A 23280-nucleotide genomic window follows, 5' to 3' on the forward strand; every position below is an offset into this window, starting at 1 on the left:
CACTAACTGTAAGTCGCTCTGGATAAGAGCGTCTGCTAAATGACTAAAATGTAAAATGTAAATGTAAGTTGACTGTGCCTTTAAACAGCTTGGAAAATTCCAGAAAATGATGTCATGGCTTTAGAAGCATCTGATAGGCTAATTGACATCATTTGAGTCAATTGGAGATGTACCTGTGGATGAATTCAAGGCCTACATTCAAACTCAGTGCCTCTTTGCTTGACATCATGGGAAAATCAAAATAAATCAGCCAAGACCTCAGAAAAATAATTGTAGACCTCCACAAGTCTGGTTCATCCTTGGGAGAAATTTCCAAATGCCTGAAGGTACCACGTTCATCTGTACAAACAATAGTACGCAAGTATAAACACCATGTGACCACACAGCCGTCATACCGCTCAGGAAGGAGACGCGTTCTGTCTCCTAGAGATGAACGCACTTTGGTGCGAAAAGTGCAAATCAATCCCAGAACAACAGCAAAGGACCTTGTGAAGATGCTGGAGGAAACAGGTACAAAAGTATCTATATCCACAGTAAAACGAGTCCTATATTGACATAACCTGAAAGGACTCTCATCAAGGAAGAAGACACTGCTCCAAAACCGCCATAGAAAAGCCAGACTACGGTTTACAACTGCACATGGGGACAAAGATCGTACTTTTTGGAGAAATGTCCTCTGGTCTGATGAAACAAAAATAGAACTGTTTGGCCATAATGACCATTGTTGTGTTTGGAGGAAAAAGGGGGTTGCTTGCAAGCCGAAGAACACCATCCCAACCGTGAAGCACGGGGGTGGCAGCATCATGCTGTGGGGGTGCTTTGCTGCAGGAGGGACTGGTGCACTTCACAAAATAGATGGCATCATGAGGAAGGGAAATTATGTGGATATATTGAAGCAACATCTCAAGACATCAGTCAGGAAGATAAAGCTTGGTCGCAAATGGGTCTTCCAAATGGACAATGACCCCAAGCATACTTCCAAAGTTGTGGCAAAATGGCTTAAGGACAACAAAGTCAAGGTATTGGAGTGGCCATCACAAAGCCCTGACCTCAATCATATAGAACATTTGTGGGCAGAACTGAAAAGGCGTGTGTGAGCAAGGAGGCAAACCTTGCTTGACCTTTGGTATGATGTTCTTACTGTGGAATGCAGAGTTTGGTTTTCGCCAGGCATTACTGGAACCATGTCGTCCAAAACGTTATACTTTTGAATCATCTGTCCATAGAACGTTCTTCCAAGAGTCATGATGATCATCCAGGTGCTTTTTGGCAAACTTGAGTCAACGTTTTGGACGAGATGGGTCCCATTATGCCTGGCGAAAACCAAACACTCATCCAAAAAGTTGACTCAAGTTTGCCAAAAAGCACCTGGATGATCACAGTAAGAACATCATACCAAAGGTCAAGCATGGTGGTGGTGGTGTGATGGTTTGGGGATGCTTTGCTGCCTCAGGACCTGGACGACTTGCCTTAATAGAAGGAACCATGAATTCTGCTCTGTATCAGAGAATTCTACAGGAGAATGTCAGACCATCCGTCTGTGAGCTGAAGTTGAAGCGCAGCTGGGTCATGCAGCAAGACAATGACCCAAAACACACAATCAAGTCTACATGAAAATTGCTAAAAAGCAACAAATTGGAAGTTTTTGAATGGCCTAGTCAAAGTCCAGACCTAATCCCAATTGAGATGTTGTGGCAGGATTTGAAACGAGCAGTTCATGCTTGAAAACCCACACGTCACTGAGTTAAAGCAGTTCTGCATGGAAGAGTGGGCCAAAATTCCTCCACAGCGACGTGAGAGACTGATCAACAACTACAGGAAGCATTTGGTTGGAGTCATTGCAGCTAAAGGTGGCACAACCAGTTATTGAATGTAAGGGGGCAATTACTTTTTCACACAGGGGAATTGGGTGTTGCATAACTTTGTTTATGAAATAAATATGTAATTGTTGTGTTATTTGTTCACTTATGTTCCCTTTATCTAATATTAGGTTTTGGTTGAAGATCTGATAACATTCAGTATCACAAATATGCAAAAGTAGAGAAAATTAGAAAGGGGGCAAATACTTATTCATAGCACTGTAAATGTCAGGAATTGTGAAAATCTGAGTTGAAATGTATTTGGCCAAGGTGTATGTAAACTTCCGACTTCAACTGTACACAAAATGTGAATTGCACGTTTAGTCGTTGAACAAGACATCGCCATCTGATCCAACTGATAAATACATGATTACCATTTCATAAATGATCAAACGGCTCATACTCTGTATAGTGGTAGATAAGATATGGTTATCTGTAGCCCATTTTTTTTCTCTGTCTCACTGGGTTCAATTGACTGCACATCAGTTGTTGACCCATGCTGTAATCTGATTGGTTGTCGTCCAACAGCAAATTGACGGGAAAGCCTTCTTGCTGCTGACCCAGCGCGACATCGTCAAGATCATGAGCGTGAAACTCGGTCCTGCTCTCAAGATCTACAACTCCATCCTGATGTTCAAGCATGCTGAGGACAACCAATCGGCAGCTGGCAACGCCAACACGTGATGCATTGGAAGCCACACCCACCAGGCCCACCCTATGTATCTGTCAAACACATAGATTTAATGTATCGATTCATTCCAAGACCCCAACCTCCTTACACCTGCTCCTTCACCTTGGCCTACAGGCACTTTAGTTAAAGGACTATAACTTAAACTAAAGCCGCTACATGATCTGTCCAGACCGATGGACTTTCAGGTTTGTGTGTGTGTGTGTGTGTGTGAGTGTCTCCTTCCTTGGACACAGCCTCTAATTCTGCCTTTAATACTCAAATGTAGGTGTCATGAAGGTCAACTCAACAAAACCTGTATTTACAGCTACACAGCACATTTTTCTATGTCTTTTACGCTGTAGCTTCTCTATGCTCTACTTTTCTCCTTCAGGATCAAATAAGTGACAATCACCACCAACAGTACAAAGCTGTGTACTACATCATGACAAACCTGTGCTTTTTCTGGGTCATCACGGTGCTATGTGTATTCCGAATACAAACAGTCTACATCACAGTACGGGAGTTGACCTCTGGTACTACCAGCTTACGATCTCTGTCTACTGACTCAAACAGGGATACATATTCCCAACGTCTCTGCCATTTTGATTTGATTTGATTATATTTTGTATGAATGTTATATCACTACCTATATCAACTCACCTATATTTATTGTGAAAAATATCTAGGTGTTTGCATAGTTGAAGGAAATTAATATATTATATATGAGCAAATTGTTTTTGAAATGCCAAAAGGGGTTTTTGTTTTACATTTTCAATTCAGAATGAATTTTATTTGATCATATATTGCACATTAGAAGAATGAAAAATCATTTAACTTAAGTTTTGGAAAATGTAAAACCATGGGATAGTTTTGAGCTGAAGATAATCTAAAGAAGTATAATTTCTGTTATTGTAATGTTATCGTAGTTAAGATATTTTAGGTAGTCTTACTTTTTGTGGCAACTGCAACTCGAGACAATAGTCATGTACATTTATCTTTATTTACCTTTTGATCCATAACAGGACCAATATTGTATTTTTTGTTCTTCATTTTAATGTTTGCTCTCCTTTTCTCACAGTCCTGATAGGTTGAAGTTATTTTCTTATTATCAAAGAACAGCATACTTGATCTTCTGCACAATTAAGAGTTTAATCTTATATTTTGCTATAACTTGGAACTTAAGCTATATGTTGAAACAACTGTGCTATATCATTTGTTCCCTAGTCTTCATATAAATGTTGCTACTAACTTTCAACAGAACTCCATTGAAACTTCAGGAATATGAAGAAACTGTTTACTGTACTTTCTGCTTTTTTTCTATAGGGACTTTCTCTCTATCCCAAAATGTCAAGCATCCGTAAACGTATATTTTATTCTGATGCTGCTTGTCTTTGTCAATGCTGTAACGTTCAAGACTGCTGTTTAGTGCATGGAAAATACTGCTACATCTTGGTACAACCTCCAATATGGAGTTAGATATCTGCCCTTAACATATACCGCATGTATTTAGGAGACTCACAATCTATTTTGGCGGATAGCTACCTCCATATATCGACCACTTATCTATGAAAATGACAACTAATTTAACCATAAAGATGTGTTGTACATATTTGTAAACCCTGTTTCTTACACTGAATTTACACTTTGTACCACTTAATGGATTCCGATCACATGACTTCACAATCCAAATAAACAGTGCAAAGTCCTTACCGTCCCCACACTCCATTTTAGTTCTCCTCATGCTAATTTTGCATTATTTAATGTTTTTTTTTACTACTGCAGTGCGAAGGCTGCAAGCCCAAACCGAATTCCAACTTCAAAGGTCCTCCTTGAAATTAATGGACTGTGGCTGGGATTTATTCAACTGCAGATAGTGGTCTTCCGGATAGCGCTTTCTATTTGATTTGCACAGCAGCGTGTTTCGGATGGTTGATTTAGATACTGGCAGTCCTGTGGTGTGACATGTTCAGTTCTGACAGCAAACCAGTCATCCACTGCTGCACAACCAGACTGACAATTTCTGGGACACACTGCTGTGAAAATCAAACACCACCCTGAAAGGGACGGAAGATCAACACGACATTGACCCTGCATACTCTACTCTACTCAAAACCAGGATCACAGAAATACATCTCAGTCCTGTACTATACATGGAAGCAGCAGTATTGATGATGCGAGACCGAGATACTACAATATTTGCTCATTATTCTTTAAAAAATTATTCAAGCTCTGTCAAGATGTTAGGAATCATGGCTAGACAGCAACTTTCAAGTCTTGCTATAGATTTTCATGCAGATTTAAGTCAAAACTGTAACTTGGCAACTCAGAAACATTCTTCTTGGTAAGCAACTCCAGTGTTGATTTTTCCTTGTGTTGTAGGTTATTGTCCTGCTGAAAGGTGAATTCCTCTTCCAGTCTCTGATGTAAAGCAGACTGAAGCAAGTTTTCCTCTAGGATTTTGCCTGTGCTTAGCTCCATCCTGTTTCTTTTTATCCTGAAAACCTCCCCAGTATTTGCCGATGTCAAGTACAGTGGGGGAAAAAAGTATTTAGTCAGCCACCAATTGTGCAAGTTCTCCCACTTAGAAAGATGAGAGAGGCCTGTAATTTTCATCATAGGTACACGTCAACTATGACAGACAAATTGAGAAGAAAAAAATCCAGAAAATCACATTGTAGGATTTTTAATGAATTTATTTTCAAATTATGGTGGAAAATAAGTATTTGGTCAATAACAAAAGTTTCTCAATACTTTGTTATATACCCTTTGTTGGCAATGACACAGGTCAAACGTTTTCTGTAAGTCTTCACAAGGTTTTCACACACTGTTGCTGGTATTTTGGCCCATTCCTCCATGCAGATCTCCTCTAGAGCAGTGATGTTTTGGGGCTGTCGCTGGGCAACACGGACTTTCAACTCCCTCCAAATATTTTCTATGGGGTTGAGATCTGGAGACTGGCTAGGCCACTCCAGGACCTTGAAATGCTTCTTACGAAGCCACTCCTTCGTTGCCCGGGCGGTGTGTTTGGGATCATTGTCATTCTGGGATTTTTGCTCACCGTTCTTGTGATCATTTTGACCCCACGGGGTGAGATCTTGCGTGGAGCCCCAGATCGAGGGAGATTATCAGTGGTCTTGTATGTCTTCCATTTCCTAATAATTGCTCCCACAGTTGATTTCTTCAAACCAAGCTGCTTACCTATTGCAGATTCAGTCTTCCCAGCCTGGTGCAGGTCTACAAGTTTGTTTCTGGTGTCCTTTGACAGCTCTTTGGTCTTGGCTATAGTGGAGTTTGGAGTGTGACTGTTTGAGGTTGTGGACAGGTGTCTTTTATACTGATAACAAGTTCAAACAGGTGCCATTAATACAGGTAACGAGTGGAGGACAGAGGAGCCTCTTAAAGAAGAAGTTACAGGTCTGTGAGAGCCAGAAATCTTGCTTGTTTGTAGGTGACCAAATACTTATTTTCCACCATAATTTGCAAATAAATTCATTTAAAATCCTACAATGTGATTTTCTGGAGAAAAAAATTCTCATTTTGTCCGTCATAGTTGACGTGTACCTATGATGAAAATTACAGGCCTCTCTCATCTTTTTAAGTGGGAGAACTTGCACAATTGGTGGCTGACTAAATACTTTTTTCCCCCACTGTACGGTCACTATGGGGACGACGTCATCGATGCACTTATTGATGAAGCCAGTGACTGATGTGGTGTACTCCTCAATGCCATTGGAAGAATCCCGGAAATATTCCAGTCTGTGCTAGCAAAACAGTCCTGTAGCTTAGCATCTGCGTCATCTGACTTACTTCTTTATTGACCGAGACTGGTGCTTCCTGCTTTAGTTTTTGCTTGTACGCAGGAATCAGGAGGATACAATTATGGTCAGATTTGCCAAATGGAGGGCGAGGGAGAGCTTTGTACGTGTCTCTGTGTGTGGAGTAAAGGTGGTCTAGAGTTTTTTTTCCTCTGGTTGCACATTTAACATGTTGGTAGAAATTAGGTAAAATTGATTTAAGTTTCCCTGCATCCCCGGCCACTAGGTTTTCCTGTTTGCTTATGGCCTTATACAGCTCATTGAGGGCGTCTTAGTGTCAGAATCGGTTTGGGGTGGTAAATAGACAGCTACGAAAAATATAAATGAAAACTCTCTTGGTAAATAGTGTGGTCTACAGCTTATCATAAGATACTCTACCTCAGGCGAGCGAACCCTAGAGACTTCCTTAATATTAGATTGTGTGCACCAGCTGTTGTTTACACAGACCGCCACCCCTTGTCTTACCGGAGGCAGCTGTTCAATCTTGCCGATGCAGCGTATATCCCGCCAGCTGCATGTTATCCATGTCGTCGTTCAGCCACGACTCGGTGAAACATAAGATATTACAGTTTTTAATGTCCCGTTGGTAGGATATCCGTGATCTTAGATCGTCTATTTTGTTATCCAATGATTGTACGTTGGCTAATAGGACTGATGGCAGAGGCAGATTACGTACTCGCCATCAGATCCTTACAAGGCACCCCGACCTACGTCCCGATATATCCGTCTCTTTCTCATGTGAATGACGGGGATTTGGGCCTTGTCGGGTGTCTGAAGAAAAACCTTCGTGTCCGACTCGTTAAAGAAAGATTATATGTCCAGTACGAGGTGAGTAATCGCTGTCCTGATATCCAGAAGCTCTTTTCGGTCATAAGAGACGGTGGCAGAAACATTATGTACAAAATAAGTTACAAATAACACGAAAAAACACACAAAATAGCACAATTAGTTAGGAGCCCGTAAAACAGCAGCCATCTCCTTCGGCGCCATTATCACCAAGTCCATATTCTGGCAAGAACAGCTCAAATAAGCAAAGGGAAACGACAATCCATCATTACTTTAAGACATGATGGTCAGTCAATACGGAACATTTCAAGAACTTTGAACGTTTCTTCAAGTCCAGTCGCAAAAACCATCAAGCGCCACAAACCATCTCAATTGGGTTGAGTTCGGGGGATTGTGGAGGCCAGGTCATCTGATGCAGCACTCCATCACTCTCCTTCTTGGTCAAATAGCCCTTATACAGCATGGTCTGTTGGGTCATTGTCTTGTTGAAAAACAAATGATTGTCCCACTAAGCCCAAACCAGAGGGGATGGCGTATCGCTGCAGAATGCTGTGGTAGCTATGCTGGTTAAGTGTGCCTTGAATTCTAAATAAATCACAGACCGTGTCACCAGTAAAGCACCCCCACACCATAACACCTCCTCTTCCATGCTTTACGGTGGGAAATACACATGAGGAGATCATATGTTCACCCACACCGCGTCTCACAAAGACACGGCGGTTGGAATAATAAATCTCCAATTTGGACTCCAGACCAAAGGACACATTTCCACTGGTCTAATGTCCATTGCTCATGTTTCTTGGCCCAAGCAAGTCTCTTCTTCCTATTGGTGTCCTTTAGTAGTGGTTTCTTTTCAGCAATTTGACCATGAAGGCCTGATTCACATAGTCTCCTCTGAACAGTTGATGTTGAGATGTGTCTGTTACTTGAACTCTGTGAAGCATTTATTTGGGTGGCAATTTCTGAGACTGGTAACTCTAATGAACTTATCCTCTGCAGCAGAGGTAACTCTGGGTCTTCCATTCCTGTGGCGGTCCTCATGAGAGCCAGTTTCATCATAGCGCTTGATGGTTTTTGCGACAGCACTTGAAGAAACTTTTACAATTCTTGAAATTTTCTGGATTGACTGACCTTCATGTCTTAAAGTAATGATGGACTGTTGTTTCTCTTTGCTTATTTGAGCTGTTCTTGCCATAATATGGACTTGGTCGTTTACCAAATAGGTCTATCTTCTGAATACCCCCCCTACCTTGTCACAACCGAACTGATTGGCTCAAACGCACAAATTAACTTTTAAGAAGGCACACCTGTTAATTGAAATGCATTCAAGGTGACTACCTCATGAAGTTGGTTGAGAGAATGCCAAGAGTGTGCAAAGCTATCATCAAGGTAAAGGGTGGCTATTTGAAGAATCTCAAATATAAAATATATTTTGATTTGTTTAACACTTTTTGGGTTACTACATGATTCCATGTGTGTTATTTCATAGTTTGGATATCTTCACTATTATTCTACAATATAGAAAATAGTAAAAAATAAAGAAAAACCCTTGAATGAGTAGGTGTGTCCAAACTTTTGACTGGTACTGTATATACAGTGGGGAGAACAAGTATTTGATACACTGCTGATTTTGCAGGTTTTCCTACTTACAAAGCATGTAGAGGTCTGTAATTTTTATCATAGGTACACTTCAACTGTGAGAGACGGAATCTAAAACAAAAATCCAGAAAATCACATTGTATGATTTTTAAGTAATTAATTTGCCTTTTATTGCATGACATAAGTATTTGATACATCAGGAAAGCAGAACTTAATGTTTGGTACAGAAACCTTTGTTTGCAATTACAGAGATCATACGTTTCCTGTAGGTCTTGACCAGGTTTGCACACACTGCAGCAGGGATTTTGGCCCACTCCTCCATACAGACCTTCTCCAGATCCTTCAGGTTTTGGGGCTGTCGCTGGGCAATACGGACTTTCAGCTCCCTCCAAAGATTCTCTATTGGGTTCAGGTCTGGAGACTGGCTAGGCCACTCCAGGACCTTGAGATGCTTCTTACGGAGCCACTCCTTAGTTGCCCTGGCTGTGTGTTTCGGGTCGTTGTCATGCTGGAAGACCCAGCCACGACCCATCTTCAATGCTCTTACTGAGGGAAGGAGGTTGTTGGCCAAGATCTCACGATACATGGCCCCATCCATCCTCCCCTCAATACGGTGCAGTCGTCCTGTCCCCTTTGCAGAAAAGCATCCCCAAAGAATGATGTTTCCACCTCCATGCTTCACGGTTGGGATGGTGTTCTTGGGGTTGTACTCATCCTTCTTCTTCCTCCAAACACGGCGAGTGGAGTTTAGCTCTATTTTTGTCTCATCAGACCACATTACCTTCTCCCATTCCTCCTCTGGATCATCCAGATGGTCATTGGCAAACTTCAGACGGGCCTGGACATGCGCTGGCTTGAGCAGGGGGACCTTGCGTGCACTGCAGGATTTTAATCCATGACGGCGTAGTGTGTTACTAATGGTTTTCTTTGAGACTGTGGTCCCAGCTCTCTTCAGGTCATTGACCAGGTCCTGCCGTGTAGTTCTGGGCTGATCCCTCACCTTCCTCATGATCATTGATGCCCCACCAGGTGAGATCTTGCATGGAGCCACAGACCGAGGGTGATTGACCGTCATCTTGAACTTCTTCCATTAATTGCGCCAACAGTTGTTGCCTTCTCACCAAGCTGCTTGCCTATTGTCCTGTAGCCCATCCCAGCCTTGTGCAGGTCTACAATTTTATCCCTGATGTCCTTACACAGCTCTCTGGTCTTGGCCATTGTGGAGAGGTTGGAGTCTGTTTGATTGAGTGTGTGGACAGGTGTCTTTTATACAGGTAACGAGTTCAAACAGGTGCAGTTAATACAGGTAATGAGTGGAGAACAGGAGGGCTTCTTAAAGAAAAACGAACAGGTCTGTGAGAGCCGGAATTCTTACTGGTTGGTAGGTGATCAAATACTTATGTCATGCAATAAAATGCAAATTAATTACTTAAAAATCATACAATGTGGTTTTCTGGATTTTTGTTTTAGATTCCGTCTCTCACAGTTGAAGTGTACCTATGATAAAAATTACAGACCTCTACATGCTTTGTAAGTAGGAAAACCTGCAAAATCGGCAGTGTATTTATACTTGTTCTCCCCACGGAGACCTGGAGAGGCCTACAAACCACAGTGTCTCGCACCCAATGTGACATTTGGTGGAGGATCGGTGATGATCTGAGGGTGCTTCAGCAAGGCTGGAATCGGGCAGATTTGTCTGTGTGAAGGACTCATGAATCAAGCCACGTATAAGGTTGTCCTGGAAGAAAACTTGCTTCCTTTTGCTCTGACATTGTTCCCCTACTCTGAGGATTGGTTTCTCCAGCAGGATAATGTGCCATGCCACACAGCCAGGTCAATCAAGGTGTGGATGGAGGACCACCAGATCAAGACCCTGTCATGGCCAGCCCAATCTCCAGACCTGAACCCCATTGAAAACTTCTGGAATATGATCAAGAGGAATATGGATGGTCACAAGCCATCAAACAAAGCCGAGCTGCTTGAATTTTTGCGCCAGGAGCGGCATAAAGTCACCCAACATCAATGTGAAAGACTGGTGGAGAGCATGCCAAGACGCATGAAAGCTGTGATTGAAAATCAGGGTTATTCCACCAAATATTGATTTTTGAACTCTTCCTAAGTTAAAACATTAGTATTGTGTTGTTTAAAAATGAACATAAACTTATTTTCTTTGCATTATTCGAGGTCTGACAACACTGCATCTTTTTTGTTATTTTGACCAGTTGTCATTTTCTGCAAATAAATGGTCTAAATGACAATATTTTTATTTGGAAATTGGGAGAAATGTTGTCAGTAGTTTACAGAATAAAACAAAATTAGAGAAAAAAAGTAAGAGCAATGCAAAATTATTTTTACCCAAACACATATCTATAAATAGTAAAACCAGAGAAACTGATCATTTTGCAGTGGTCTCTTACTTTTTTCCAGAGCTGTATATTCTTAACACTGGTAGAAAATGTACAGGTAAAGGTTTTATAGTTATAGTTTCTTCCTCCCTCTCTCTCTCTCTCCCCCTCTAATTTTCTCATTCTCTTACACACACACATTCACACTTACATCAACAACACATTAATGGCATCCGAATATGACAAGTGCACTGCCAAAATCCTGTAGGTTGCAAAACATGAGTAACCTACCTATGGGCAACCAAACCCCCCTAATGCTTCAGCCCTGGTCAATAGCAGAGAGTTTGCTGCTCTAGGTCTTTCTATGAGTGCTATGGGAATATTCTGGTCACAGGGCATTTTAATTCTCACTTCTCTCCCATGGTTGTGTGGAAGTGGAGGAAAGAGACAAGGATTTGGGTACAGCAGTGAAACAGTAGTACAAGACATCAGACCAAGCACGTTTTAGCTTGGACCGCATCCAGGCTCCCAGGTGCTTTAGTGGAAAGAAAGGCAGACATGACTCCTCGGGGAGAGCGAGGAACCCCCTAAGATATGTGTCTGTGTGCTTGCGTGCGTGCTCAATGCCGTGTGTACGTGTATGTTCTTGGAGGTATTGAGGGCAGCTGCGAGCATGATAATGAATGGGATTCATGGTACTGTATGTTCCGACAGACAGAGGCTATAAGCTGCAGCAGAAGCTGCTCACATCAAAGGCGGAGGAGGTTTCGCCTTTATTAAGGCTCTTTCTAGGCACATAGGGGGCTTCCACAGCACCAGTGGCTGGTTCAACAACCTGGACCTTGTTAGCAGCAAGCTGCTTCGTCTTTGAATCCAAGCTTATCTGAGTAAATTGCTGGCTTGGTGCTATGTGGCATTGAATTTCAAAGGGTTTCACTGTAGATGCTGTATGCTTTATCATATGGTGGATGGAAAGTGCAGTGGTATGAGTATCAATATGGCTTTTTAACGTATAGTTTATCTATTTGAAAGACCCACTGCAAATTAAAGCATATGTTAATAAGATGTCAACACAGGGATACACATTTCCATCCTACCCAATTTGGTTTTAAGTATGGATATTTTAAAGCATTCAATAATGCATTTATAGTAGATAGCTGCCCCATTTGACCATACACCGTTATTGATATAAACTTCTGAGGAATTGGATTTTACCTGATAAATTGCTTTGAAGTTAGCTGCACTCATGACCATTTACATAGATAGGTTGCCTATATATTGCTCTGATGGAGTGCTTTTCAATCCTAGTCCTTGAGAAACACTGGGTGCAGGCATTTGTTCTGGCTCAGCATTGACTAATTAACTAACTAACTAATGATTAATTCAACTAATTAGCAAGCACATGTTTAGCTGATTCAGATGGGTCAGCACTGGATTAGATCAAAAGCCTCTACATACTATGGCTCAGACCTGTACTGAAGAACACCAATGGATTCTAACTTCATGTGGACCAGTATTGTAGTGCTTAAATTATTTTATGTAAGATGCAGGTGACATACCTTTCACGGAACTGAGTATAATAGAATAGAGTATGGCTACTGCATTTCTCTTTGCGTTCTGGTTATATTCACCAATACTAATAGGCTACCTGTTTTCCCACAAAGAAAATCTTACCCCCATATTTATTTCTTTAGAAATATAAAGGCTACTGAATAAATGCCACATAACATAATTACATAATGAATCCAGCAAAATCATAGTGCATGTGGCACTGGCACAGCAGTAGCTAGCAGCTGTATGTAAGCGTGGTGCTGGGAAATTCTTGTTACTGATACGCCTAACATCTCGGGCACAATTGTTCGGTTGGCTATACTTGTTCAGTTGGCTAAATATGTCAATAATCAAAATGCGTACTCATCATCCCCAGAATCAGTTTGAGAATGAAAATAAAATTGTGCAATGCACATTTCGATTTGGCCTCTGTTATTGGTAAGCCACTAGCCATTCTTCCCGTATATAACTAGATTCCCCAACCCCCCCGCAATTTTGGAACCTAGGTGATGCGGTTCCATGTGGTGGAGATGCAGATAGAAAGCTCTGGATTGATGTTTCTGAGTGCGCCAGGTGCCTTGCGCAGGTTAGTTACAGACACTACGCTAGTCCACCCGTCCTACTTCTAGCTGAAAACGTTGGAGAGGTCTCACCATACGCGCTCTGGACGTTAGCAGCAGCACACCGCTGCTCTTCGATCTCAGCACGCCTGCACATCCAGCCATGGATGGGGAGTGTTCGTTACGGAGAGGATAGTTAAGAAGGCAATTATTCAAATCCTGCAGCAATTTCAGTCGATGGCTGCTGTGGTGGTATCATAGCAACAACACCCAATAATTAGAGAAACATCAACAATAGCCCGGGATCACCCACTGCCTGCCAGCACAAAACTCTCCATTACAAACTCGGCGCGCTGCTCGCTGGCAAGACACTCCCTGGAGAGGAGCGCGAGGCGCCGAATAAAAAGGATAGGCTTTTTCTCCCAGACGCAGGTTGACTTGGAAAGGCTTGAGCCTCGATGAAAACTACAGCGTCGAGTGACTGTGACTGGTTCCCCTTGCTGAAGAAGATCGCCAAATCCTTTGCCAGAATGGAATTACATGGAATAAACTAAGTTTCCTTTTACGACATGAGATATCCGCGCCCGGGAATCGAAACTTTATTTTAGGGGTTTTAATATGTGGTTGTTTTGCCTGTCTTCTATGGTAAGCTTACCATTATATAGGCGTTTGGATATGATATTGAAGTAGCCTACTAGTGCTAGAATAAACGGCTCATCTGAATTTCATGCATTTTTACTGTGCTTGTTCAATATGCGTTATAGATTACTCCTGTCACGACCGCAGGAAGCATTTTGAGCATTATTTAAATGCTCCTGCTCAATTAAATGTAATGGGGAAAAAACAGTATTTTCAATTGAAGACATTCAATCTGTTTTATGTTTTATCTACCTATGTAGATTATGTAGTGGGCCTAATGCACCATATCAATATAGCCATATCTGACAATTTATATAGGCCTATCAATAGAGCCTAGAATGTAATGTTATCATAACCATGAATAGCCTACTAAATATTCACCAACTGCACTTATGAATACTCAGTTGCCTGTCCAAGGACTGGATGACTGAATATTAATGGTGATCAGTTACCAAGTGAGCGCACTAAACCCATGTCATTATTAGGCTAATTATGTAATCAATTATTAAAATGTGAAGATATACTCAGGTTTTTTTTTAAGTGCTTCAATTGTGTCTGGAAATTGTCTCTTGAACATAAACAAGAGGATTCAGATTGTTTTAGGAAATCAGCTGACATTGAAATCCTATAATCCTAAAACCTGCTACATAACTTGTTGCAATGTAAATGCGTGGTTATAAAATATTATCCTAATCATATAGTAAATAGAATTCTGATGAAGTAGACAATTGTGTTTGGCCGTTGCCTTAGGAACATAAGCAAACACATGATGAAAATCCCTCAGATAAACAGACACAGACTCCTCAGAAACAAGATTCCTGCTATTCCCCAACACAGTTTGAGACAAAACCTCCGCAGCACAACATGTCCCCTCTCAGGGGTAAACTAACCTGGCCATAGGACTCCTGTAGAACCCCGTTGCATGTTTAGCACCATGACCTCATGCATGTGTAACAGAGGTCGTTTGGTGACCTGAGTAAGCTTGCCTTAGACAAGTTTCTCTGGGTCGGATAGGATCTCCCTGTGGAGAGACAAGGCTTAGGCTTAGCAGACTAATGTGCTTTTCTGGCAAGCAAGACACCTGGGTTCAAACCCTGTTTTTCACACAAGCATTAGAGTCCAGTAATAGCAATGGAGAGTGTTTAGAGGCTCTATACCACTGTGAGGATGGACAGAGCTGTGGACCTGGTGAACTTACTGCACAGAACCAAATGTTGATGAATGTGGATGTTTATAGGATACAGGTACAGTAGTCAAGTCTCTGTGTTTGTCAGAGGGGGATGAGACCTTAGAGATAAACACAGTATAGTGTATCCAACTCTATGGGTGAGACATGGTGAAAAGACAGATACAGTGCAGTAGAAAAGCTGAGGTCTGTTGAGGTATGTTTCAAGTTATGTTGCTATTTATGGAGAGATGGACGATAAGATGAGTGTTGGTGGCGGGTATATCTATCTATGAAGAGGAGAGTTTGGAGGTGTGGGAGTAGTAGGTATTAATAAAATAACGTAAATAACCAATATACTGTATATAACCAACATGATGAAGGCTCCTAAGGTGCGCTGGAGGGACAGGTAGAGAATAGTGCCTCATTGGAATTTACCACAGTCATAAGGAAGTACATGCGCCACTGATCATTAATTTCAACACTTCAGGTACCATTTCTGAGATCATAATGTACATCATGTGTTTACTATTCACCCTTGTTTATATACCAGCTCTGGGAGAATGGAGGAGAGATCAACAGTGTAAGATGCAGGTTTTATAGATTTGTTCAAAGTTTATGATGGATAGATGTAATCAAAGATTACTATAGCCTCTGTGTGCCTTTACAGCACTGACATGCTTGGAATCCATAGCCGCCTTAAGGCAGAAGTCAATTGTTTGTTTTTGATTATCTTATTTTACTTCTCATTAAGCACAGAATAAATCCCTCATTCGTGTGTGTGTGCATGAGTGCTTTTGTGGTTGTGTGTGTACAGTACGTGCGAGTGTGTGCATGGCCACGTATTCGTTCATGTGTTTAATGATCTCAGACATAATTTGACACAGTAGTTAAGGAGATCAATAGAATAGCGGGCGAAAACATCAGCACGTCAACGTTTCAATCCCAGCAGCCTTCAATCCAATCCTGCATCCTTATGATGCATAGCTTTGAAGGGAAAATGCACAGTCTGCTTGTTTGAGATTAGTTTTACAAACTCTATTTGATCCCACATGTCATTCCTATATGACAGTTTAAATGTATCTCATTCTCCCACTGCGACGCTGAGGTTACAGGTCAGCTTGCAGTTCAAAGGTTCATTAATCGATCCATAAATGCCTTATTGACTTCACAGAAGGTTGACAATACAACCCTGTCATGCTTCAGTTCCTCAAGACATTCTTCAGTGCATGTCCTATTATTTATCTATTTGGTACATCTCTTGTAATTTATAATTAATTTAATCAGGAATCATGGGTTGCTTTAATATTTTCTTACATGGTTGTAGATTTAACTTACATCATGCATCTTGTTATTCAACCAGTTTTAGTATTTCTTTATATGAATGAAATTAAATCAAACCCACACTGCAGAAAGCACACACCATGGAAAAGCACCATGCACCTATGTCTTGCTTAAAATAGGGGTTTTCAACATCCAAGAACAGTGTTATTTTCCTCAATGCCGGTTTCATTCAATCCCAGACCAATCAGTTAACATTCTAGCTCTTATTTTGCTCAAACTTGGCCCCTATAACTCAAATTAACAAGTATTTAATTGATTGCTACTTAATACTTATCTCCCCACTCATCATTTGTTGAAGTTCGCTGCAATGTTTGGCCGCTGTCAGTGACAGTTAAAAATGCTTGCGGTGGCCTGTAAAAACAAACCGCTACTGGCACTGGTCTCAGAACATTCTTCTCCTCCCTGACAGAGAACCCATGTTCTTTACACCATCTCACCATCCTCCAACAAAAGGAGGACAGCAATTCAGTTGGATACCAGGGAATAAATATATTGTCAGGAATAAAACTGTACTATAATTCATATAGCACGGCAATCCATCAATAGCCAATGAGTCAGACAGAGACAAATCCATTGTAAAAGATGGAGAACAGAAGAAAAAAACTGGTGATGAGATAGAGAGAAAAGTGATGAGGGGTTACAGCACCTCAGTCCACAGATTGACACAGTCCCCAACTTGAACACACTGCTTTAGCCACACCCATAGGTGCCAGGCAATAGTTGCTTACACACTTATCCCCTACAAAGCGTGCCTTCAAGCTTATATTTTCTCTATGGGGGAGATGTATGCTTGCACTCTCAGAAAAAAAGGGTTCCAAAAGGGTTCTTCAGCTGTCCCCAAAGGACAACCCTTTTTAGTTCCAGGTAGAACCCTTTTTGGTTCCAGGTAGAAACCTTTTGGGTTCCATGTAGAACCCTCTGTAGAAAGGGGTCTACATGGAACCCAAAACAGTTCTACTTGAAACCAAAAGTGTTCTACCTGGAACCAACAAGTGTTCTTCAAAGGGTTCTCCTATTGGTACAGCCGAAGAACCCTTTTAGTTTCTAGATAGTTTCAATATATAACTAGGATGCTATTTCCCACCAAATGTCAGCACTGTGTGTTCTCTCGCTCCCTGCTGATTTACAATTGGGAGATATTTAATTTTATGGCTACTCCAGACTCCTTTTCAGCTCATTTATCAGCTCATTTACTTAACAAAAGGCACATCTCAATAAGTGGTCCAAGTATCCTCATGACATGGCACAAGTGTGGGGGTGGGCCTTTCCTCTTTTGTTCTCTATTGTTCCTCAAGCAAGGGGGGAGGCAGATGACATCACGAATCCCCATCAGATCGACTCCTTGAATGCTGGACTTCTTGAAGTTTGCAGTTGTGTCTAAAAAACAGTATTTTGCTCAAACATATATTTTTGGGCCTTTAGTGTTTGTTCTTTACTGTATTTATACTTGGGATAACGCTTTTCAACAGTAAAAGTAAAAAAATCGCTGGAGGACGTCTTTAAATAATATACAGTAATTCACTGATAATAGCACCATGATAATAGCACCAATCTGATCAAATTCACAGGAGAGTTCCTTGTCCTCATCATTTGTGAGCTGACAAAAAATGGCTGGTAGTGAAGTGAGAGAAAAAAACTGTAGAGGTTTTTTTCAATGCTATCATTGAAGCGATCACATTAAGCTAAATGAGCTAGCTGAACAATGCTAAATGAGCTAGCCTACACACAGCTAGCCATTTTAATTGGACTGACCTCCTGTGACCAAGGGTAATACAAAAAGGCCAACACAAACACAAACAGTCCCCGAGCCTCCCTGAAAGCGTTAGCTACTAGCTAGCATCTTCTCTCCTCCATTTTGGTAGTCGCTACTCACTGTGTTGATAAGCCTCAGCTGGGTCTGGGATGCCGGGTGCAGGGGTAGAGCCCTAAGCGCTCCTGTGGGCCCAGCAGCCATTTGACTTGTCCCTTTGAATTAGCTCCGACACCAGGTGCTTCTTTCTGCTCCATCTGTTTGCTAGCAAGGGGAGAATTAAAAGAGGCTTATTTTTCATCCAGGAGCATGTTTTTTTTATTAGCGCGCTAAAGAGCTGTTTCCTCTCATTTAATTTCTCTTGAGTGTGAGATTATTATTTTTTTGGTGATAAATGTGTGAGTCTTTTTGATTAAAGTACACTTTCAAAATAGCCATATGTCAGGGATGTGGTGTGTTCTTTCTCTCACTAATTTCGTAAGATAGTTAATTTGTAATAGAGTATGTGCAATCAACATCTTTTGTGTTGCACACAGGGCTGTAATGCACAATTGAATAATTGATTTATTTGTGATTTATTTATTAGACTTGGTATTTACCCTCACATCGTGGTTTGTTTTAGGGGGACTATTGGGACTAATGACCATTAGTTAGACTGAAGCCATTATTCCCATGTGTTGATTGGTAGCCATCAATAATCAGCTGTGTCTGTAAGCTAATGAAACACCTTCAGGCAGAGCGAGGTGTGAGTCCCTCTGGATCACACTGTTATCGACTCCTTCTCTCATTAGCATTATTCATCCTGTGGCTACTGGCTGTTTCACGCCACCAGAGAGTCACTCGCTCCAGCTGGGAACTGCAGTGTGCACCAATCTCCATGCATCTAAATTAACCATTGTATGATTAGAATTCCTGTGGACAAGATTTAGGTATTTGGTTATCTATTTGAATATGCCCTCCTGAGGTTGTCTATGTGCCAATGTTATGGATAATCATATTTTTTACTGGCTCTTCAGAGTAGTCAGAGAAAGGAGATAATGTCCATGACAACTCTCCACAGATGGTGAAGATCTTTGTATCAAAGCATAACAGTGTCACATGTCCAGGTGGGCTAGGTCTGCTGAGACAGCATGGGCCTTGTATGAGTGTTACTCCTCTCTGGTTGAGGTGAGGAGACCTGTATGGGGAGATTCAATTTCTTCGGCTCTGCTTGGCTGCTTCAAGGTGGTGTATTAGCTCGCTGTATGTGCACCATCACTACTCGCACAATAACATCAAAAGAAGCTCAACTGGGCCAGAAAACCACCCTATCTGGTAACACTGACTGCTCACAACAACACACTTTTAGACCACATTTTCGGGCACATTGACATTCACTGCTTTTAAACATCTCCTTTTAGTTTCGTTATCTGCCTTTAGCTCAAGGGGATAGCTCAGTGGTATCTTGCTCCACTCATTGTATAGGTATTGGCATTGCTGTTGGTTTCGCTATTGATAGTGACGGTGTACCTAATTCAGAGTTTTAGAGCTTTTCCGGCCCAATGATTTATCACTCAACTGCAGGGATCCCCCAAGGTTTAGTCTCAAATCCTTTCCTGATGTGCTGTGCATAGCAAGAGCCAGTAAGCACACTACACACAGTGTAGACTTTTAAGGGACAGTCTTCTTCCTGTATTCAGTGTTTTCTATAGGGTGCTTTTTCACAATGTGCACACTGTAGTAGGGTTTCATGATGCATTACTCTATGCAGCTGTCAACCGCAGTATTTGGTAAAGGTGCTACCTGGCGTGTAGAAATTGAAGTGGCGTGGCAGCGTTGGACGACCAGTTGTTTTCTTTCTTCACACTCCACTAGGCTTTATAGCCGGCGAGCAAACTGGGAAGATGTATGTGTTGCTCTATATTTCCCTGTTGTTCTTGAAACACTGTATTGTGAAGCCACAGAATGTCTGCTTATCCCGTATCTGCTATGCCGCTCTGTCATTTTGGTGCATTCACCCCAGAGCGTGCGTGTGTGTGCACATGCATGTGTGTTACTCTGCTCCCTGTGCTGTGGCGGAAATCTCGTCACTCCCACATGTCTCGAGCTGTCACCCAGTGAGCAAGTGCCTCCGGAAAACAAGCTTCACTTTGCATTGGTTCTCATTGTTTTGCTCCTCCTTCATCCTGAAAGAGCTTAATTTAGCATGCATATTTCAGTGGGATGATCTAAATTAGTCAGAGCATAGCAGAGGTGTCGCTCTATTGCACTGAATAGGAACGTAGTAGTTTGTGTTGGCGTTTGTTCAAGTGTCTCTTCTCTAAATGTTACTAAATGTATCGCAAGCTTATGACCATATCAAATTCAGCAGTGCAATAACTAAAATGGACCGCTTGAGTATCATCATCAGTATTGCACATCTAGGTCTATTATCTAACCCTGTCTCTTCCTCTCCCTTTTTTCTTTCTCTGTCTCTCCCTCCTCTTTCTCTGACCTTCTCTCCCTGCCTATCTCTCACTCTCTTCCCCCTCCTCTCTCTCTCCCTCCCCCCCTCTCTCTCTCCCTCCTCTCTCTTTCCCCCTCTCTTTCTGGCCTCAGGATGAGTGAGTGAACCGTCCGTCCACCGAGTCCCGACCATGATCGCCACCGGAGGCCTGCTGCGGATCAACAGGAGGCAGGACTCGCTGCGCTCCAAGAGCCGTGCAGAGAACAAGCGCAAGAGGAAAGCCAAGAAGAAGCGGAAGAATGAGGTGGTGGTGGTCAAGGGCAAGCTGAATCTCTGCTCCATCTCGGGGGTGGTGGCGGCCATTGGGATACTAATCCTACTGGTGGGCATTGCCATAGCCATACTGGGTTACTGGCCCAGGGAGAGCCCACTGTACCCGGAGCCAGCCCAAATCCAGATAATTTACGACAAAAAGGAGGAGTCAGGGCTGACGGGCAACTGGATGAACAACGCGAAGGACGGATTTCACCTGGATGGGGATTTGGTCAGTAACAATCGTTCCAACGGCACAGGTTCAGAGGAGCCTTCTATGGGCTTCCTGGCCGAGTTCTTGGATAAGTACCTGTACTCGGACAAGCTGAAGGTGATCGGGCCCCTCATCATGGGCATTGGCATCTTCCTGTTTATCTGCGCCAATGCGGTGCTGCACGAGAACCGCGATAAGAAGACCAAAATCATCAACCTGAGGGACATCTACTCCACTGTCATCGACATCCACAGCTTGCGGACTAAGGAGAACATGCCGCTCAATGGCTTTGTGAACTACATGCAGTCCAAAGGGTTGGAGGGAAAACCTAGCGCTGCATATACCGCCGCTCTACTAGCCAAAGGCACTTGGCCTTCGGGGGGTTCACCGGACGAGGGCAGCCTGGGCCCCTCCAGATGCCACTCCCTGACAAGGTCGAGGGTCTCATCTCTAGAGAGGCAGACGTTCACCGATACAGTCTACACTATTTCCAGACACAGCGGGGCCGGCCAGCAGAGCAGCCCGATTCCCATCCCCAAACGGTGGGAGACCCGGACAATAGTGGCCTCCTCGGTCAACGCCTTCACTCTCCCCATGACCAAACCCAACCATCGGGCCAACCAGCATCAGCGCAGGCCTTCAGCCAAAGCAGAGGCGGGGAGGAGCAGGGCTGCCCTGTGCGACTCTGGCGAGGAAGACAAAGCCCAGGTTGGGTACGGAGTTCCAGAAACCACCACCCAGGCCAAGGTGGAGACTTTGCAGACGGCTATGCTCCTGCCTCAGGACTCAGTAGAGGTGTACAAGAGCAGTACTAGCCTCCAGGGGGCACTTCAGGGCTCCCAGGTCCAGCTGCTCCCCTCGTCCCCCACTGGCCCCAGGGTGATGGGTTCTCACTTGTCCCTCAGCGCCCTGACGGACTACTCCAGGTCCATCGACCTGGGCATCACTCCATCCACCCCCACCGAATGGAAGGTGGAACGGTCCCGGCGACTCAGCTGTCCTCGTTTAGAGGTACCGGGAGGCGGTGGGTACATCAAACTGGGCGACCTGGGGGGGGAGTCCTTTGAGTCAAGGGAGTCATGTGAGGTGACCGCCTTCAGCCGAGTGACCTCAGAGGAGGGTCAGGCTAAGAGTCAGAGGGAAGGAGGAGTAGCAAATGAACAGGAGGAGAGCAGTCCCGGGGTACCACAGGACAGGTGCTCAAGGAGATACTCCAACAAAGAGAAACTTCTCATGATCTCTCAGTCAGACTCCGTTTTGGACGATGAGGAAGTGGAGAGCACAGAGATATGATTGGACAATTACTGATTGGTGGATTGCGTTTATTTGAACAAAATGAACACGGGATAACTGGCAGTTGGTTGAAGACACTTGACAGCAGTTTCATGGAATTATGACAATGACAATACTACATAGGATCTGAGATCTAGAGTATCTTGTGGTTCGTTGCAAATGCAATTATCGATATGTGACCAAAAACCGAACATGGTGGGCTATGAAAACGGAAGACTGTGTGTATAGTATTTTGTCAAGCGTTTGTTTGTGTAGGTTGGAAGCATCGCACCCAACTGAAAGAGTTTCAAAGCAAAAAGATAACATTAACCAAAAAAGGGCCCGTTTTAAAATGTTGATTGTACAGTTAGTTACTGTACCATCCACTTGATGTAATAGTTTCTCTAATTTGTAGAAATATAGTGTTGCTGTTCCACCTACTGTCACAACAGATACTGTAGTAGTATATTGTTTGAGAGTTGGTGTCTCAACAGCATGTATTTTGTACTTTAATGTTCTTGCAGTTTGTATCAGTTGCCAGAGGAAGGTTTGAATTCAAACTTTAATAGCAATACATCATTGACCATCTCTGTTTGCTTGTGGGGGAAACAATGTTGGCATATTTGCCTGTGTGTCTTTTAAATTCTCTGAATAAGGCTTGTGTGTTATTGTTTAGAACTTGCTTTTTAAGGAATCTACTGTATACCTTTGCCGTCGCTTTTGCCTGAGCGAAATTAAAAACAACACACTAACTAGCACAATTCACAGCTGAACACTTGTATCTCTGTACAAGTAGCCTAAGTACCTTAGCACAAGTAACCATCTGTGGGAAAAAATACTAATCAAATCAATGTTATCCTGTGCAAAAGCAGCTGGATTGTTTTTGTGGTTGGTTCTTGTTCAATAACACACCTGAAGTAAATAATTGTATTCCAATTGTTCCTGGTGCCCATGGTCAATTCAACCATCCCATA

General features: G+C 42.6%; 2 protein-coding genes across 2 annotated transcripts in view; both read left to right on the top strand.

Annotated features, from left to right (window-relative positions):
* The window catches only part of l3mbtl4 (L3MBTL histone methyl-lysine binding protein 4), a 136341-nt gene extending 132105 nt beyond the window's left edge, over positions 1–4236 (top strand). The window contains exon 20 of the mRNA XM_084144360.1: positions 2388–4236. Coding sequence (XP_084000486.1) covers positions 2388–2543 — 156 coding nt within the window. The 3' untranslated portion in view covers positions 2544–4236. The remainder of the gene's footprint in view (positions 1–2387) is intronic.
* Positions 4237–4630: 394 nt separating this feature from the next.
* LOC311146643 (transmembrane protein 200C-like) lies at positions 4631–23262 on the top strand. Its single transcript, XM_084183173.1, has 2 exons — positions 4631–4870; positions 20661–23262. The coding sequence occupies exon 2, from the start codon at positions 20699–20701 to the stop codon at positions 22325–22327; it is 1629 nt and encodes a 542-aa protein (XP_084039299.1). The 5' UTR covers positions 4631–4870; positions 20661–20698; the 3' UTR covers positions 22328–23262.
* The last annotated feature ends 18 nt before the right edge of the window (positions 23263–23280 follow it).

Source organism: Coregonus lavaretus (genome assembly GCF_964263955.1).
Source record: "Coregonus lavaretus genome assembly, chromosome: 2".
In the NCBI taxonomy this organism is placed as follows: domain Eukaryota; kingdom Metazoa; phylum Chordata; class Actinopteri; order Salmoniformes; family Salmonidae; genus Coregonus; species Coregonus lavaretus.